General features: G+C 40.8%; 1 protein-coding gene across 1 annotated transcript in view; it reads left to right on the top strand.

Moving 5' to 3' along the window:
• Positions 1-20,920, top strand: part of Vwc2l (von Willebrand factor C domain containing 2 like) — a 153,124-nt gene extending 132,204 nt beyond the window's left edge. Inside the window, exon 3 of the mRNA XM_052193592.1 lies at positions 20,772-20,920. Within this exon, the coding sequence (XP_052049552.1) occupies positions 20,772-20,920 (149 nt within the window). The remainder of the gene's footprint in view (positions 1-20,771) is intronic.
• The last annotated feature ends 264 nt before the right edge of the window (positions 20,921-21,184 follow it).

Here is a 21,184-nt window from a genome sequence, read left to right as displayed (position 1 = left end):
AAAAATGCAAGCGCTGCAAATTCTCTTTATTGTTCAAATGCTCCAGAAAGTACTGTCCCTGGGGCTGTGCCGTGCCATTTGGAACGAAAATGAGCATCGTAGGAAAACTTGGGTGTATCTAAAGGTCAGTCAGTGGGCTCTCTACCAGATATCTCACTCCCTCACAACAGATTTGGCTGTAGGGGTGCTTTATAAATTTCACTTGGGGGAAATAAACGCAAGTATTTTTAATAAGATGGTTGTGTTTCAACCTTGGCTCTTCCTTAAAGTTCAAAAAGCACAGGCTCGTGCCCACGGCTCTTCTTTTCTAACGTACCCTGTCAATACTTATTGCCAAAAGCAGAATATTTTTAAAAGTGTAAAATGGTTTTCATCACTCTCGGGCCCCAGATGTCACAGCTGTCCCCTTTCTTCTTCTCTGACTCAGTTTCCCTTCCTGGTTCTCTCATTAAATAGCTTTGCCTGTCATGCAACTCAGAAGCTGGGGATGAGCTGCATCTTCCTCACACTCAATCTCTGCACCCACGCCATTAAAGGCTAAACTGTAACCAGGGGCATCACTGTCAACGTCTTCAGTCTTGCCTTCATTCTCATTCTTCACCTGAGTGGCCATGGTGGTTTGCATCTCATATACGCCTCTCTGATAGAAAGGCCCTCCAGTCATCCATACTCTGGGCAGAGGGAGCAGAGGGAGCAGATGGAGCAGAGGAAGCAGAGGGAGCAGAGGGAAATGTTTGTTCATACCCCTTCCCTCAATTGTTCACCCCTGTCACCCATCCCTGCTGCCGCACGCTCCACAGTGCCTACAGGTTAAACTTCAAAAACCTAGTTGTAGTAGGAAAAGCCTTTCACAATCTTCCCTCTGCTTTCTCCCTGGCATTACCTCTTTAAGGGCTTCCTCTCCCATTTCAGAAGCCTCTCTTCCAGCTACAAACCTCCTGAAAACAAAACTGAGCAGGACAGATGTCTTTACTCTGAGGTTCATAATGGAAGGGATTGACCTGTGTTGTTAATAAAGATAGTTAAATAAAGTCACACGGGAGGAATGAAGTACTCTGATGTTGGAAGGTTAAGGCAAGAACCATGGTATGGAATCCGGGTTAATGTTCAGAATAGACTTGCCTCTGTAAATCCTATAAAGAAAATATAGACACATTCATGACGAAAAAATGTTATTTGGATCCTTTAAAAGCTTTAGACTTACTTTACGAGTATACTCATTGTAAGGACTATGAAACTGTAGAGGATTTAGTAATGCAGAAGGATGTTGGCGGGTGGCTTCAGTGCCAAGAGCAACACCAGGCTAGGCTAAGTGACTGGGGTAAGAGGAAAACAGTGGGTGCTTTAGAACTGATCTGTGAACCGTGTAAGTCTGCCATAGAGCGTTATCGGCCTTTTCTTGAGAGATATCAATGCTAGCTCTGCTACCAATGCAGTGTTTCTTATTTCTACTGATGATTATGATTGACCCCATATTCTTAGTTTCATTGATCCTCATTGATTATCTTCTCCATCTTAGACCCAGCACTTCATCAATTCATCTTTGCTTTCTTGCTGACTTCCACTTGCCTAGAAAAACACTGAACCTGTATCTATGTAAGTGCATGGCTCCTTGGTTGGATGCAGCAGCATGCATCCCACACGTGCCCACAGGAATGTCAGGCTTTCTCCCCCAGTGGAGCTTGCAAAGGCTCAAGAGCCCCCCCCCCCCCTTCAAGAAATAACTCACTCCTTCCCAGCAAAATGAGAGAACATCATTTCACAGCTCTTCCTCACCAATAAGAACTCCTTCTGTCAGGGGATGCTCTCAGCCATCTGTTGGACTGAGCACAGGATCCCCAGTGGAGGAGCTAGAGAAAGGACCCAAGGAGCTGAAGGGTTTTACAACCGCATAGGAGGAACAACAGTATGAAGCAACCGGTTCTCCCAGAGCTCCCAGGGGCTAAACCACCAACCAAAGAGCACACATGGAGGGACCCACGGCTCCAGCCGAAATTGTGGCAGAGGACGGCCTGGTTGAACATCAATGAGATGAGAGGCCCTTGGTCCTGTGAAGACTCGATGCCCCAGTGTAGGGGAATGGGAGGACAGGGAAGCTGAGGTAGATGGGATGGTGAGCAGGGAGAGTGGGTAGGGATTTTTTTCGAGGGGAAATGAGGAAAGGGGATAACATTTGAAATGTAAATAAAGAAAATATCTAATAAAAAAAAAAGAAAGTAAGTAAGTCAGGCAGTGGTGGCGCACACCTTTAATCCTAGCACTTGGGAGGGAGAGGGACACAGATTTCTGAGTTCAAGGCCAGTCTGTTCTACAGGGTGAGTTCCAGGACAGCCAGGGCTACACAGAGAAACCCTGTCTTCAAAAACCAAAAATAAATAAATAAGAAAGAAACAAAGAAACAAAGAAAGAAAGAAGAAACCCTCTGTCCTCATCCTAATAGTTATAACTTAGAACATGGGTTCACAACGTGCAGCTTGCAACTCCTTCAGAGGGGCTGCCTAAGACCATCAGAAAACATAGATATTTACATTACAGTTCATAATGTAAAATGACAGTTATGAAATAACAATAAAAATAACATTATGGTTGTTGGGACCACAACATGAGGAACTGTATTACTAGTTTGCAGCATCAGGAAGGTTGAGAATGACTGTTAGAAGAATACTTCCTCTTGCTGAAAGAAGTCCTGGCTTGTTAAATCTGGGGTAGAGCCCTATATAACTGGTCTCCAACAAGCTCCCTGGTGATTCTGTGGCTGCAGCTGGTCCTAGGATCTTGATTTTCTTTTTCTGTGATTACCACTGCATAAAGACCCAGAAATTCTAAAAACCTGTCATCTTTCATTACTGGTCTTTTCTTCTCTGCATAAAGGCATATACATAAACAAGCATCACTAATTTAAAAAGAAAAAGAAGCTGTCACTCCTGTTAATTCATACTACATCTTAACTTCTATTTAAATTGAGTCTCATACAAACCTATTCAAAATGTGTCTCACACAGGCAGGAGCACACACACACACACACACACACACACACCACCTACATAGCTTTTAAAACCCAAGAGGAACAGCTTTATCACCACGATGACATGCAAATTGCTTTTGCCAACAGATTGCTTCCTCTTTACTTCCGAAGATTTCACTCAGTCTTCCCCAGATCCTCCAGGAAGCCTTCCTCTGCTTTCTATTTTGATGAGGCTGTTCTCTACCACGACACTCACACACACACACACACACACACACACACACACACACACACACACCTCCTATTTCTAACTCTACTTGTTTCTCTGTCTGCTAGAATTATAAGCCTATGAAGATCTGGAAACATGTCTAGTGTTCTATTCTTGGTCAAGAGGACAGTAATATATTTGGGGGAAAAAAGGAATAAGTAAATGTCATCAGTAGTTGACACCTGTCCACTGGTGTCTGGGGAGGTGGCAGACTTGGGGATATCTTTTGAAATATGAGTGGCAGGTTTTCTACCTAAAATTAACTAATCTGACCTCTCCCCTCATTCCAAATTCAAGCTAAAAATCATTTGCACAAGAGAGAATAAAACAGAAGATCTGTAGGCTCCCAGGCTGCCAGGCAGCACCCAGGACATAATTGTTTGCTTGCTTGCTAGTTAGGGCATGAGTTTGGTTTCCCATTTTTACAGCAGTCGGTGGGTCCTTTAATGATGCAGCACCATCTTAACCTGAGTCATTGTCCTACCTGGGAGCAAATGTTGTTGACAATCCATTGGTGTTTATGATAAAAAAAAAAAAAATAAAAGAGCCAGGTTTCAATCCATGATCTGAATGACCATATGAAATGTGCTCTCTGAAACAGAAATCACATCTCAGAGCACCTGAGCACGTCCACAATGCACAGAGTTCCTTTTAAAGTTCAATTTTCGAGGCTGTTTATTCTGCAGCAATTCCAGCTCCAACCAAACTGATTGTTTTCCTGGCTTAAATTGTATTGCAGACCTCGAGGAAAAGAACATAAACAGCTGGCAAATTTACAGCCTTAAAACACAATTGCCTTAACTGAAGGGGATTCCCTTAATATTGCTTCTTATAATTTTTTTCTCTCCTTAAGAATTTTGCCATTTCTCAGGCATTCCAGAACATGGAGTGCCCACAGGAGCTACTTCAAGCTAAAACTCTCAAAAGAAAATACCTTTTGAATGTAAATTCTGTCTATCTTGGGTGCCATTGTCAAAAGAAGAGAAAGAGTTGGGGGTAACAGCTGAGATGACATTATTCATTTGGACCAATGGTTTGATTCTATCAGCAGAACTAGCATACTATAATCCAAGGCTGGGAACACTTCCAATAAATACAAATCAATCTAGTGATTTCCAGAAAAGAAAACAGAAAGAAAAAAATCTGTGTTTCGGGTCTCTTCATCTTCAGCTTAATTCTTCAGTTTTCAATTTCATTCATTCCCTTGTTCATACTATCCATTCCTTTGTGGGCGCCATCTTCTGTCCCTGCCTAGCTCCAAGCCTGGATGACAGCAAACACTCATAGAGTAGAACCCTGAGCTCATTGCTCCCAGCACCTTATGCATATAACTCTTCTAATGGATGTGAGGGAGGTGGTCTTAGACTTACTTCATAGATGAGAAAACAGCATAGACAGGAAGAACAGAGAGAATAGGCTCTTTGCTGGAGGTCACAAGGCTATTAAATGCTCACTGTCTACCTGGAGCTCCCTTTGACAATATTGTTGAGCTCTGGAGAGAAAAGATCACAGAAGCAATCAAATTGCTACTGTATAAATTGTAGCCATTTTCTTCACTTGGGCCGTCAGCCCTGTTCAACAATTCCATTATACATCCCCTGTCAGCTGCCTCAGCCTTTTCTGTCCTCTTCCTCTCCCTCCACTCTCTGCAGGTTCATGTCCCACCCACTTCCTAGAGAAACTAGAAATTATCAGACAGAAACTCTTTCAGCTTCTCATTGCCTACTGCTATGTTGAATGAGCTGCTCCCCATCGGAGAACGTAGACTTCAATCCTCTTTGCAGTTCTCAAGGATGCTGTTCTATCAACATACCCCACCCTTCCTGCTTCATAAACACTTTCTCCTCCCACTCCAGCGTCCTTTATTTCCCCATTCTTATGCCTGCCCACATTCCTCAACCTGCTAAAATGGCTTTCTTGTCACCTCATAATTTAACCTTTTCAAGGTCACATGGAGCCTTTTGGCTCAATCCTAATTTCAATGGCCATCTCAGCTGCTTTGGGGCTGAAGTGTTTTCTTCACTTTGTTTTTATGGTATTAGATACTCCTATGCCTTCCCCATCTCCATTTTAGTCACTGTAATCTGTTCCTTCCGTCTGCACCTTAAATGCCAATGTTGTCTTAGACCCTTGTTCCACCCGCTTAATTATCAGAATTCCAGGAAGACCTTGTCCACACTACCCTGGCTCTGGTGACTGGCTGTGTGGCAGAAGCTTCTACCTCTTTCTGACCACTTTAGGCCATGCTATTCCTCTGTACACATCCGGTGTAGATGGTGTCTGGATCCATTCTCTTCTTCCCAAACCCAGCTTCTTCTCCACAGTTCCAAATATGCGCTTACATCAGAGAGGTAAGTCTAGTCAAACTACGGTTACAACTGCCTTTTGGGTGCCACCCACAACATAGCTTTTAACAACATTAGGAACTGGGTCTACTTGCCCCTAGCTTTCATCTCATACCCTGACACTGCCTCTACTCTATAGCATCAAGAACGCTCCCCAAGCTCCATGTCTTCACTAAGTGCCCTTAGGAGAGGTTACAAAGATGGCGTTCTTCACCCAAACCATCTCCCCTTCCTGGACTTAACTCATCACACAGCACGTCTTCGGGGCACTTTTCTCTTTAGGCTCTCCTGGTAAGCTAGTCTTATGGTAAACTAGGTAAAAACCTCTTACTCTATACAGTCTATGGTTTATTTCTTATAAACTTTATCCCATTATTATGTCACTTTTGATTGTAGTTAACCACATCCACAAATAGCTAAAATGTATTTGTCTCATCAAACTTGTTTCAATGTGCTTAGACAGTGGTGCATGCTTAATATTTGCTTGCAGGATGTTTAAATTATCAGTCCATTATCACTGTACGACTAAGTTAAGTAGTGTTAGTGTGTAACTTGTGAACTCCTTTTATACTAATCTCATCATTGTTTTTGTTTCAGAGTTAGGAACTGCCTACAGGCATTGTTAGTCATGGATCACACAAAACACCCCTGTGTGTCTTAGTGCACCTACTGCATGTCTAATAATACATTACCATCCTAGCCAAGAAAAGCCCGTCATTACTGACATATATTCTGATAATGAAATAAATTATATTTCATCTTCATTTTTTTATTGTTTCTGTTGAGGCACTGCATGTCTTTGAATATAACTAAAACTTATCTGTTTCCTCTCTATGATGGAATGGTCTGTGATAGCATGTGTTTGTGCGTATGTTTTGTTAACAAGCTAAACCACTCCTCCATCAACCAACAGGGTGTGAGTTCCATCCTAAGACATTCACTCATGCCTACTATACTCAAGATGGTCACCCATGACTGTTCTTAATGAAATGGGAATAAATGTGTAATTCTTTTATTGATGAAATAAGTTTCCAAAGACCATGTGAAGAGTAAGTTTGTTTAAAGATAACTTTATATCCAGGTTGAGAAAAGCTTCGTACCATTCTTTTCTAGCCTGTTTCAAATCCAAAGATAAGTATATACTTTTCTGTTTCCAGAGAACACCACTTTTTTTTTTTTTAAAGTGAGGTCATTAAAGCCTCTAAAATAGTTCCAAATGCCATGTCTCATACACATCTCCTTGATTCCCAAGCTGTCATGTGAGTAAAAAATCACACTTATTGGAGAAACACAGTAATGACAGCCTCAGCAGCTGAGGCTGAAACTTCAAAGTAATTGAACCATTTAACCACTATTTACTTGCCCAGAATTTCTTCTCAGAAATGACCCTTTGCTAAAAGCCTATGTTCTTGTCGCGCACTGAATTCATTGCCTTTCAGATCCGCTCGTTGTGCAGCAAGGCCCGCTCCCAAACTGACACTAACTACGTTATGTCCTTGGCTTCTGGTAGCATGGCTTTCTTCCAAGCTCTGCTTGATCTCAGGCGGGAGTTCTCGCAGTCAGGCTTCCACTTGAATCCTTCAGAGGCTCACGGATTATGGACACTCCACACCCAGATATTCTGGTTCAGAAAGTATCCAATGGGGCCCGAGAATTTTAATTTAAGGAGGACCCAGAACAAAGGTGATCAAAGGCTGATCAAGGACCAAGAGTTTCTTTGAAAATTCTTCTTTCCTAAAGATAGGCTGCTTCCCACAAATCATAACATTTGCTGCCCCCAAATTATACAAAAACTAGCTTCCTTTTGAGGACCTGGCACTACATTCTTCCCTTATTTTTCTAGAACAGTAATGTCTGATAAAAAAAATACCCCATGTGAACTACAGGGGCAATATTTATTACTATTTATTTACTTACCTACTTACTTACTTACTTACTTGGGATTCTTATCAGGAGTTTGGGAGGGGTAAGAAGTGACTTCATGGAGCTCAGGCTGTCCTCAAAATTGTTACATAGCTGAGAATGACCTTGAACTTCCTCTCTTTCTGCCCCCATGAATGGTGGGATTTCAGTGTAGGCAGTATTAGAGTGTGAACCCAGAGCTTCCTACATTCTAGGCCAGTAGTACATTCCAACTGAGCACAACTCCAGCCCCACAAGTATGAGTGCATTTTTCTTTTAGCAGTCATATTAAAAAGGTAAAAGATAATGTCAACTTTAACAATACATATTTATGTAAATAATGCATTTACTAACATATTTTATTTCACCTTTCATCAACATATAATCAATATAAAATAGCAAAGAGCCATTTCAGCCTCTTTTAGCTTTATGTCCAGTTACACACTGTCTGAAATTCAATAGATGCTGTTTTAGACCTTGAGTAGATAGTTCCTTTAGAGTACCCATGTTTCCAGTCTGCCTGGCCTTGCATGCTAGTGTCTTCTGAGTGAAGAACTGGACCGCTAGAGTTTGAGGATCAAAGAACCTAGAGCAACAAGGACTCTTCCTGCTCTGCCCCTTGCTCTGCCTGTCCTCACTACACTTCCTCAGTTTGAAGACATATCAGCTGCACTATCAAGTCAATACCAAATTTTAAGGATAAAGAACCTTATCATTAGGCATACGCATTGATTTTAAAAATGTGTCTTAATATCAGAATTTATTCTTTCTTCTTTTGCACAGAACCAACTATAAATAAGCCTTGATGCCTTCCTTACTGCAGAATTTTTAAACTTGTTCTCTAGCTATCTACCTCACTCCCCCCTGCTCATCAGCAATTCTTCCACTAGTAACACAAGCCACGTTATCAGCACAGTGTGTTTATTTCTCCTTTCCATCCTCCTGCATTCCTCTATAAGCATATTCGCGGATGTCTGCTTGCCCACATTTGTTTTATCAAACTATAATCACATTGTACCCGCTTCTCTGCATAAATCCACACTTAGTCAGTAATAGCTTAAGGAAGCCTTGCACGTTGTGATTCTTCCCTTTTAATGGCCACAGAGGAAGCTGTAGCATAGGATAGCATAATCTGCTCAATATTTCTGTTGTCAGTAAAAAAGTCACATTTGACCCCCTTTTAATCAGTAAAACAACAGAAGTTCTCACTGTATACCAATTTATATGGAACATCTATTTCTGTTCGTTCTTCCTCTTACTTGGTTTGCAATCCCAGTTTTAACCCTTAACCTGAACTTTTTCATCCCACACCCATGCCCTTTCTTTCCAACAAAATCACTGACCATTAGCAGTCTCAGTAATTCACTGCAAGTCATTTTACTAAAACGTCATGATTCAATCAGCAAAGGGCACACAGCAGTGTCTTCCCCCAATTAGTCCTCTCTTGGAGAGCCATTATTCAGGTATTTTCTTCACTTGTCTTTCTCTGATTAACAGTAAACAAGCCTGGGAGAAACCCACAAAGATTTTATTGCCACATGCCTACTTAGTCTGGAAACAAATATTAATCCACATATGTGCAAGAAATGTCTTTAGTTATTCTTTGAAATAATAGTTAAAAAAATTAGACCCGAAGTTAAAGGACCTGAACTTGATAGCCTAACCAAAGTAATTCAGTTTGTAGCTCGAGTGATAGCAGTAAGTAGAATGATAAGTAGCAATAACTATTCACCTTCATTACGTGACAGGTAAGGTCTTGGTGGTGCCTTATGAACGAAAATGTATTTGTTTCTTCAACACCTCGATGAAGTAGCTTTTTTTATTTTATTATAATTCCCTTCAAGGCTAAGGAGACTTAGTTCATAGAACCAGCCAATGCCCAAGCAGGACTGAAATGGGAGTCGTCTAGCTTCAGGGCCTTAATTCTCTGCTTTATCTCTGTCTTTGAGTTTTGGCACCCTCATATATAAATTGGATGGAGCCATGTGAGCCCTAACTACCCTTAGGCTAGCAGTGAGAAGTACGATGAGGACTTAAAAGTCATTCACAGTTCTAATGAAGTGGGACACTCATGTTTGGCAAATTTAAAAATTTGACTAAGCAGATGGCAAGGCAGGTGAGCTAGAGACAGCTTATCTTGAACCTGAATATTACTCCATGTTTAGAGCTGGACTAATTAGCCTGGGCATAGAACGAGTGTCCACCTTTCTCTCCTTGTGTGTCATGATCATATTCTTCCTCGCTGGGCTCTGTCCCCTGCATTTTACTTAATTAGAACACCAACCTATAAATCTTACATACTTAGGCCAGAAAACTCTCTGGTGTCCTTAGACTGAAATCTGTGTGGGAGTTTGGCAATATTGAATTTTCAAATAAAATGATTAACAGTCACCTTCAGGGCAGCCTCTGAGAAAATAATCCTTCCTGCATCTTGCCTCCTTAATCTGAGGAAGCTTTTTGTTTTCAAGTTTAATAAAAAGGGTTTGGAAATAGCATGGGACGGCTGCCTGGAAACAGGTGGAGAGAGCGGTCCCTCTCTCTAGGGCAAGGCTCTTGTTGACAACTGGAAGGACATCACTGCTCTCTGTCCACACCTGAGAAGGCCTTCGGGGCACCTCAACAGGAAGAGTGAAGGCTTTTCATTCCATTTTAACTGTGTTCATCTCTAATTGCTGGTTTTATTAGTGACATTTTTTTCCAAGATTCTAATAATTGAAAATAGGAGGCCCACCTGATCTGAAAGCCTATTTGCTTTTCCAGAGCACAATAAGTTCCATCAGATTTGGTGAAGCAGAGAATTAAAATCAGAAGGAAGGACATAATCCAATCCAATTCAATTGCAAACTGAAGCCTATGAGCCTACTATTCACTGAAACAATGATTTAGATGATCTGCCAAATAAATATAGGATGTTTATGGCTGTGCGCAATAGGAATTGGCCTCATTTATGCAGCAGGAAGATCATTTACAACTAATTTCTAAAAGACACCAAGTGCCAATATTGAACTTTCAAATCAGGGCTAGAGATTGAAAATATCTGAAGAGGACAATTAAACAGTGTAAAGTTGTTTTCAGAGAGAATTTTCAAGGAAGCAACACTACTTTATAAAGCATAAAGTACAGACAAAGATGACAGAGCCAGCCTCACTTTCTGAAGAGTGTCTGTGTTTTTAAGCAATAAAATTTTCTGGGGTGCTACCCCTGTCACCCCAGTTATCTTCTGCATTTATCATTGGGTCTATGCTGCCTGTGGTCACAAAGCACAATACAGGTCCTGTGTATTTCCCAGGACCAAATCCTACTCCTGGGAAGCTATTCAGGTAAGCTCTGTGCGGAACCATTTTCCTTCCTCACACATGAATTTTATTGGTAGAATTCCTCCTCTTCCTTTATTTCTAATCTCCCATTTACCCACTATTCCCTTTGCCTCAGCACACATCCCAGTAACTTAAGCATCCAAGTTGCTTGTATCTACGGAAGCCTTATCATCCCAGATGATAAGAATTAGAAGACATGAACAATAGCTCTTATTTTCAGGATGATTGGCCTTCTGGGATGGAGCATAAGGAAACTGAGATGTGTCCCAAATCTCAGTTTCTCATTGGCTGTGAGACTTTGAGAGAGTTACTCGATGTTTGTATTTCTCTCTCTCTCTCTCTCTCTCTCTCTCTCTCTCTCTCTCTCTCTCTCTCTCTCTCTCTCTCTTCTTTTTTGGATTTGTTGGGTTTTTCTTTTGTTGTTGTTGTTTTTGTTTTGTTTTGTTTTGTTTTGTTTTGTTTTTCTGAAACAGGGTTTCTCTGTATAGTCTTGGCTGTCCTGGAACTCACTCTGTAGACCAGGCTAGCCTCGAACTCAGAAATTCGCCTACCTCTGCCTCCCAGAGTGCTGGGATTACAGGCGTGCGCCACCACTGCCCTGCTGTTTGTATTTCTTTGTCTCACCAGAAAAGTAAGGAAAATGTTCTTGCTGGAAGAGAAAAACAGATAATATATGAAGAGCTCTTAAACATTTTAAAGTCAAGGGGCACAGTCACTTGCCTATAATTCCAGCGCTTGGGAGGCTGAGGCATATGGATCAAGGGGTTGAGGCAAATCTGGGCTATGTAAGTATGATGTCTCAAAAAGGAAGGAAGGAAGGAAGGAAGGAAGGAAGGAAGGAAGGAAGGAAGGAAGGAAGGAAGGAAGGAAGGAAGGAAGGAAGGAAGGAAGGAAGGAAAAGAAAGAAAAGGAAAAATAGGAAAGGGGAGAGGGGAAAGGGAAAGGGAAAGAAGGTAAAAGACAATTGGAGGAGAGTTCATTGAATTGAGAAGTATCTGATGGTTTTTACCTGAGCATTCGACAAGAGAAATCAGTAGCATCTTAATTGATGTTTTTAATCTCAGAACAAAGGAGAGAAGCATAGGATCATGTCTAACACTGACAGTGAAGAAAAGCATTCTGAAGTTCACCTCATTGACACCCTATGTTCAGCTTAGCATCAGAACTGAACTGTCTCCTCCATGCTACTGGGGAAATCACTTACATGTGAAGAAACATTTCTGTCCCGCAGAAAAACTACAAAGGCCAGAGATTCTTATTTCAACACTTCTTATAGCAGGGACAAGAGCACTTGATGGGGTCCTGTGGCTAAATACATCTACTGCAGATTTCACATGAAAAGCTAATATAGAAATTCAGCCCATCCTGGAAGAACCAGTAGGACAGGAAGTTGTGTGGATAATTCTAGAAACCATGCCCAGAATCCCATACTGGCTAAACTGATGGGATCACCTGCTCGTTTTGTGTCCAAGGTGAATCTTCACTGTTCCTTGTCTGTAGGTTTTGATCCTTGCGTCAACTATCTGACCTTTGGCTTTGTGCTTTGGCTACTGTGGATATTGCTTGGATATAATTTCCTCCAATAAAGAACATTTTCCTCTTAAATTATCCAGGACTAGTTTTGTTGATACCTAATTGTTGATCATTAATTGGTTCCTCCTGTGTGTTTTGCAATACCATATCTCAGTTACCTTGTACTCTGTTCTGGGATCCAACACAACTGCTTTTCTAAAACCTACTTTTGTTCTCCAGCCCTTTCCTTTTAGAAATCATGCCATCTCTTCAGGAGGTGTGGGGGGTGTCTTTTCCCTTAGGATTTTACTTTCTGTAAGGGAAAATCTGATCAATTAATTCAAGTCTATGTACTAATGGGTGAAACTAATGTAAATGTTAAACTGGCATGTTTAGTGTCTTAGAAAAAAAGAGGAAAAAAATTTTCCATTGTCTTAACACATTGCCAATGTGTGTAAGGTTGCTCGACTTTGTAGCATCAGAAGCCCTGCATTTGCCAAGATTTGTCCTCTCTAGTCTATTCACAGGTGCCTGTGGACAAGTCCTGTAGTGACCAGCAAAATTCACATCACTAGTGCCTTCCTCTAAATGTAACACACACACACACACACACACACACACACACACACACACACACACACACACAAACAGAAGGGAAGCAAAGAAGATATATAAAATTTTTAACATGGTAAACAGCTCAGAATTTTGAGCCCCAACATAATAACATGCTATATATATTTAGCAACTGTCTGAGAAATAGAGAGTGGAGAAGATGGAAATTAAACCCTGACATGTGACATTTTCTGATTTGATCTGGATCCTGATCTGGATCCTGTAAACACATCTACTATGTTTAGATTCAAAGCACCAAATCATATTAAAAAGATCATAAAACTCTGACCAGTGTAAGGGGAAATCTCAGAGTTGTTTTGATTTGCATTTCCCTGATAATTAAGGATGCTGAATATTTCTTTAGGTGCTTTAGAGCCATTCGAGTTTCCTCAATTGAGAATTCCCTGTTTAGTTCTGTATCCCATTTTTTTAATACAGTTATTTGAATCTCTGGAGAATAACTTCTTGAGTTCTTTGTATTCATTGGATATTAGCCCTCAATCAGATTTAGGGTTGGTAAAGATCTTTTCCCAATTTGTTGGTTGCCATTTTGTCCTATTGACCGTGTCCTTTGCCTTACAGAAGCTTTGCAACTTTATGAGGTCCCATTTGTCGATTCTTGTTCTTAGAGCATAAATCATTGGTGTTCTGTTCAGGAACTTTTCCCCTGTGCCCATGTATTCAAGATTTGTCCCCACTTTCCCCTCTATAAGCTTCAGTGTGTCTGGTTTTATGTGTAGATCCTTGATCCACTTGGACTTGAGCTTTGTACAAGGAGATAAGAATGGGTCGATTTGCATTTTTCTGCATGCAAACCCAAGTTGACCCAACACCATTTGTTAAAAATGCTATCTTTTTTCCACTCGATGTTTTTAGCTCCTTTGTCAAATATCAAGTAACAATATGTGTCTTTTTCTTTTCTGGGTCTTCAATTCTATTCCATTCATCTTCCTGCCTGTCTGCATACCAATACCAAACAATTTTTACCACTATCGCTCTGTAGTAGAGCTTGAGGTCAGGGATGGTGATTCCCCCAGATCTTCTGTTGTGGGGAATAGTTTTTGCTATCCTTGGTTTTTGTTATTCCAGATGAATTGGAGAATTGCTCTTTCTAGATCTATGAAGAATTGATTTGGGATTTTGATGGGGATTGCATTGAATCTGTAGATTGCTTTTGGCAAGATGGCCATCTTTACTATATTGATGCTGCCAATCCATGAACATGGGAGATCTTTCCATCTTCTGAGACCTTCTTTGATTTCTTTCTTCAGAGACTTGAAGTTCTTGTCATACTAGATCTTTCACTTGCTTCATTAGAGTCACACCTAGATATGAAATATTATTTGGGACTATTGTGAAGGGTATCATTTCCCTAATTTCTTTCTCATCTTGTTTATCCTTTGAGTAGAGTAAGGCTACTGAATTGCTTGATTTTATATCCAGCCACTTTGCTGAAGTTGTTTATTAGCTGGCGGTGGACAGTAGATGCTGGAGAAGATGTGGGGAGAAAGGAACACTTCTCCATTGTTGGTGGGATTGCAAGCTGGTAAAACCACTCTGGAAATCAGTTTGGTGATTCCTCAGAAAATTAGACATAGTACTACCTGCAGACCCAGCTATACCACTCCTGGGCATATACCCAGAAGATGCTCCTACGTGTAATAAGGACAAATGTTCTACTATGTTCATAGCTGCCTTATTTATAATAGCCAGAAGCTGGAAAGAACACAGATGTCCCTCAACAGAGGAATGGATACAGAAACTGTGGTATATATACACAATGGAGTACTATTCAGCTATTAAAAACAATGAATTCTTAGGCAAATGGATGGAACTAGAAAGTATCATCCTGAGCGAGGTAACCCAATCACAAAAGAACATACATGGTATACACTCACTAAGTGGATGTTAGCTCAAAAGCTCAAAATAAACAAGTTACAATTCACCTAGCACAGGAAGCTTAAGAAGGAGGACTTAAGTGAATGTGCTTTGGTTCCTCTGAGAAAATACTCACAGGAGCACTAAGGGAGACAATGTATGGAGCAGAGACTGAAGTAAAGGCCACACAAAGACTGCCCTACCTGGGAAATTCATCCTATAAACAGTTACCAAACCCCGAGACTATGACAAGAAGTATATACCAAAAGGAGCATGCCATGGTTGTCTCTGGAGGGGCCCTGCCAGAGCCTTACAAATACAGAGGCAGAAACTATCAACAAACTATTGGGCTGGGTGTAGTGTCCTCAGTGGAGGAGCTGGAAGGTAGTCTGGAAGAGCTGAAGGTGTTTACAGCCCCATGGGAAGAACAATGATTTCGGCCACCCAGACTCCCCAAGACTCCCAGGGACTGAACCATCAACCAAGGGACATACATGGTTTCTTCCAAAAATGTGGCAGAGGAAGGCCTTGTTGGGCATCAGTTGGAGGAGTGGTCCTTGGTCAGGTAAAGGCTCAATAGAGGCCCCAACAAAGGGAAACCAAGGGGTGAAGGTGGGAGTGTGTCAGGTGGAGGAGCATATACATGGAGGCAGGGAGTGGGAGGGGGGGTTGGGGATCTTTGGGGAGGAGGGAAATTGGGAAAGGTTTTACCATTGGCAATGTAAATGAAGATGATATTCAATAAAAAGAAAAAAGATCATAAAACTCTTGGATATTTCATGATTACTTCTTGGCCTCCAGTATCTGACTGCTTCCTAGCCAGTTCCTCACTACCTTCTTATCATTTGCTCCACCAGATCCCACTGGCCTTGCCTTCTTTCCTAAGGGGCGCCACTCCACCCCTACTTTATTCAGCACAAACTCTCTTCCACTGGACTGGACTGAGTCAGAATCTTTGTTACCACTCACAGCTGTCACAGTGCTTTTTTTCTGAGCACTCACTGGGTTATATATATTTTCCCCTTAATATCATTGGGCAGTGTTTATCATTGTAAGCAAGCTCAACTATATATTAATGTGTGATCAGACCAGCTCTCAACTCCTTTTTATCCCCATTGTTCCTATGCAGCCTTTTTATGAAGAGGATTTAGGGAAATTATCAGAAAACTCTAGTATCTGAACAAATCCTCTTGGTCCCTAGAACCACAAACATGTCAGAAATCCTTCTATGTTTGACTGGTTTTCTTAAAAGCGTATATTATCAAAGATAAAGGAAAGCATCCCAAGTGCTTTTTCTCTGATCATGTGTATCTAGTAGTGCCTTGGAGAGGCTGGGATGAGATGCTGAGAGGAAGTGTTGCCCAAAAGATAGTGCTTGGCTTGCCTCAGTCATATCTCCAGAGAGTTTCAGTTTCACACCTTCTCTCTCTCTCTCTCTCTCTCTCTCTCTCTCTCTCTCTCTCTCTCTCTCTCTCTCTCTTCTTTTCTAAGACTTCTCTGGAATGATTTTGACTGTGAGAAAATTAAGCTAGTTTTTGTTCTATAGATATGCAAAATAAATATTCAAAGGATTGTAGAATTTTAGAGGAGAATATTCTTCTATCTCATGGGGAAAATGTCTCCATGGTTCAACCTTCTCCCTCCCTCTTCTTTCCTCCTAGCGCCTGGTCTCAGCAAAGAATCCAATTTCCAATTCTATCACATTCTCTTTTTTTTAATATTTTTATTTTCTATATTCTTTGTTTACATTCCAAATGATTTCCCCTTTCCCGGATCCCCCCTCCCCATATGTCTCGTAAACCTTCTTCTCTCCATCCCTTCTCAAATCACCTCCCTCCTTTTTCTCTGTCCTTATATTCCCTTCCCATGCTAGATCAATCCTTTCCAGGATCAGGACCTTCTCCATACTTCTTCATGGGAGTCATTTGTTATGCAATTTGTGCCTTGGGTATTCAGAGCTTCTGGGCTAATTAATATCCACTTATCAGAGTCCTTTCCAAGTCTATATCATGTGGTGCTCCCATTTGTATTTAGATGACAAAGTGTTTTCCAAAGATCACATGCATGATAAATCATAGAACCACAATTTGAACCACTCCTAACCACACTCCTAATCATAATTTTCTTTGTGTTTTTTTTCCACTGTGCATACAATACCAGTGGAAACTCCATTGCTACCCTGAGAAAAGCCCCACAGCCCATACATATTCTCCACAAAAGACTTTCTCTAGTGTTTAAACAAATTGTGCCTATTAAAAACTATTCGAATATACAACATAAAATCAGTAAATAAATAATGATCTGAAGAAAAACAATCTCGCTTCTTTCTGTTTATCCAATTTCCTACCTCCAGATGCATCTGCAATGCCTGAACAGGCTAGATTTCTACATTTTCATTAGATACTAAGAATCTGGGACAAAACCAATCCAAAACAAAAAATAACAACAGCAAAAAAGTGTCGATGCACTTCTAGAATACAACTTATTTGTATGAACAACTGGAAGCCTCTTATAGGCTATAGAAATTTTAGTTCATTTCTCAGTGATACCACATTCTGGGCATGTAATCTCTGGCTAGTCGTTTTCTCTCTCTGAGGCTCAATGTCATGTGAGAAAGAGTATGGGCCCTCTCTAGATTATTGCAAAAACAATATGAGACACATTCCAGCATAAAGTTAGAGCTTAACAAATGGTCTCCATAGGTTTCTATCTGTAAGTGAATATTTCTATATTATACTTCTGGCAGTGATAATCAGATAAAGGCTTATCTATAGGTTTAATGATAATTTTGGCAACTGCCACATTCAATCTCAGTTCTTTGGAGAGAGAGAGAGAGAGAGAGAGAGAGAGAGAGAGAGAGAGAGAGAGAGAGAGAGAGAGATCAGTGTATCTCCTCCATTTATTAGGCTAGATTGTAGAGTGAGCAGACAGTTGGCCACCTTTGCTCTCTTAAGTAACCACTCTCTAAGAGTTATTGGGTTGTTCTTCTATCTTCTCCTTCTGCCAACTTTCAGTTTAACCATTTTCACTCCTTCCTTCTGGAGTTTCTCCAAGTCCTATACATTCGAATGTGCTGCTTTGTCATTGAACTTTGTCTTCGGAAAAATTTATTCCTTTATATAGACAAAGTAAAAATAAGAACAACCTTTAAATAGGAGAACTATAGGTAGAAGCAAGGAAGATAGCCTACTCATAGGGAACAGTCACATGCTCAAAGAAAATTAGCTCTTACTGCTATTAGTATTGGGGCCAAGCTAACACTGGAACATTTTTAAAATTGTGCCAACCATTCTACTGACAATTACCTAAATTGCTTTTAAGTATATGATTTTTAACAGCAAACTTGAGACTTGCTATGGTCACATTTGAGATTCACAGAACAAGATCAATAAAATCCCTGTAGCACAAAAGTTAAGGAGATCAAACAAGAATGCTGGATTCTGCAAAATGCCTCCAGCCATTAGGTAGACAGCTGAACACTCACTACATCATTCACAGGGAATGGTTTTGGCCAGTCTTGGCACATGTAAAAGATCCTTCATTTGTGTTCAGTCCATCAATATAATTAATATTTCTTGGGCTGAAAGTGCAGAAAATTCTAAGTGACTCTTAAGAAAAGATGGATAGAGGTTAATCAAATGCATGCCGATCACAGCGTGCTCCTGACACAGTCAACAAGAAGCAAATGCAACATAGACCTCTAGCAAAATATCCCTTCCAGAAATACACAGTGACTCTCTCTCACATTAACAGACACACACACACACACACACACACACACAAACAAACAAACAAACACACACTGGGTGGGGTGAGGAAGACAGATAGAGACAGAGACAGATTTTTCTTCCATCACATTTCCACATCCTTAAAAGAAGCAGTGGAAGTTCCTACTAGCTCCAGTCTGCCTATTGAGTGCATATCTCTGTTTCTAAAAGATGATTTAAATTGTTTTCTTCCCCTTCTGGAACAGTTAAAATACACGCTTAGAATGAAAGTCTTGGTTAGGTAGTAGGGGGAAGCTTCAATCTTCTGGGTTGACTCCAGATAGACAGTGTTGGTCAGATCTAGTACTGTTTCTGAAGCTATGAGGGCCTCACAAGTTACTGGTGAAAACAAGTTACTGTCAGAAAACAGGTCAAGAAACAGGCATGAGAGAATATCTACACAACAGGACACACCCTCCGAGCCAAGTTCTCCAAAGAACCCTTAGTTTTGAGTTCAGAAGAAACTGATGGTTTAGAGATGAAGCCCCCTAGAACTGTGGTAACATGAGTAGTCCCATCCACCAACTAATTCCTTAAACCCTCAGATATATACAATTAATACTATGATTGTAAAGTAATCAGAAGTTGAAGATGGCCAAGAACTTATCATAGACTCAGAACAAGAAGTAGTCTCCTGGGTAAAGGCAGAAAATCATACAATAATTATCACCAGATTTCACCTGAGCCTTCACCCCTGTGTTCGGCAGCACTCTAGATGCTTGTGGTAGATTGAAGAAAAGATGTATGAACACAAATACTGTTGGTGTAGTGTACACAGTGAGAAGCTCTGACAGAAAGGGTATTATAGCCATATTATGCTAGTTGTTTCTTGACAAATATGCATCATAACCTTGCAGTTATAATTTTTGCAAAAGTAAGCCTCCACTAATGAACTGTACTACAAATAACCCCTGATTTCATTGGTTTGGCAGTAGAGAGTCTTATACATTCTGGGCAACTGTTGAGAAAGTGAAAGCAGGGCATTGACAATGACATGTCACCAGATTGCCACTGAGTTAGTGACTGTGGCCAGTAGCCAAAACTGATGGCTTAACAAATCCTCACTGGACACAACCCAACACTCCCTTCTTTACAAAAATGGGCTCTTCAGAGACTCAACAACAAATTACTCCTAAAATCCATTAATTTGTAACATCCCTCTGCAATCCACCATGCCTTGGGAAGACATTTTAAATACAGTTTCAACTTGGGAAATAACCATGTGGAATATTAGCATCCTTATATGATGAGGACTAAAAAAATGTGAGAAACTAAGTAATTCAAAAAAAAAAAGGATAGAGGGATGAGAAACAAAAACTAAAAAAAAAATCAAGATTAGTTCATTAGACAGACAGAGAGACAGACAGACAGACAGACAAAGACAAACACACACATGCATCCACCTACAGCAAGCAGGGGTCATCTGCTGTAAAGCTTTTCAGAACCTGAAAAGGTAAGATAAAATTCCTGGGGACACTCAAAAACCAACCATTTGGGTTGTTCTGTTAAAAAAAAAAAAGGAAAAAAAGATAGCCAACAGATTAAAGAAACTCCATTTATAAAAATCAAATGAACCTCTAACAAAGCTTGTTTGGGGACATGAATAAATCATTCATCCATGAATTATGCATTGTTATCAAGAAACAAGCTGGGGATTCCTGGAACTGGGCAGGATCTGGGCAGTGAGCAAGTTCATTGCTGCACACCTTCCACATCAAGGGAGAGAACCCACCATGGGTACACCTGACAATGTGAGGCCGACAGTGCCAATCCTCCATTCATGGGACATGCCACCACCTTTATACCCACAGGACAAAGCAAACAAAGTTTAATACATAATATACTTAAGAAGCAGACAATAAGCAGTCTATCTTTTTGTCTCTGTCTTTCTTTTTCTCCCTCTCTCCTCCTTCCCTCATTCCTTCTCTCTCTCTCTCTCTCTCTCTCTCTCTCTCTCTCTCTCTCTCTCTCTCTCTCTCTCTCTCTCTCAGTGTGATATACATAGGAAATATAAACTGTGTGCTAAAGATCATGGGGTTGAGAGCTAAATCTGAAGAGTTGAGAAACTCCTTGTTGACAAGTTGTTGGCACAGCCTGATCTCATTCCTGGTTTGCAATGAGCTTGTACTTGGGAAGCAGTAAGAGAGGGTAAAGGGGAGGCTCCCAGATTTAAGGCACTAACTGATACATGTGTGTGTGTTCCAGGTCCAAACTGCTTTGCAGGAACTACAATAATTCCAGCTGGCATTGAAGTGAAAGTGGACGACTGTAACATCTGTCACTGTCACAACGGGGACTGGTGGAAACCCGCTCAGTGTTCAAAACGTGAATGCCAAGGCAAGCAGACTGTGTAGGGCAGATTCCTGACCGGTGACAAGTTCTAGGAGGGGATACTATGGCTTCTACACTGCACATGTACCACACTCAACAAAATGAGCAAACAAACCCCTGCCAGCTACAACAGGGTCACCAGCAAAACCTTCTGGGGTTGACAAAAGTGAATACTTTACGAAGAGGAAATCTCTCTCTCTTTCTCTTGCTATATAAAATATACATAGCATATAGCTATCTAAACCACTTTTGTAATTTCCAATGCTTGATGGTAACTAGACAACCAA

The sequence above is a fragment of the Apodemus sylvaticus genome, chromosome 9 (genome assembly GCF_947179515.1).
Source record: "Apodemus sylvaticus chromosome 9, mApoSyl1.1, whole genome shotgun sequence".
In the NCBI taxonomy this organism is placed as follows: domain Eukaryota; kingdom Metazoa; phylum Chordata; class Mammalia; order Rodentia; family Muridae; genus Apodemus; species Apodemus sylvaticus.
This window is presented reverse-complemented; position numbering and strand designations above follow the sequence as displayed.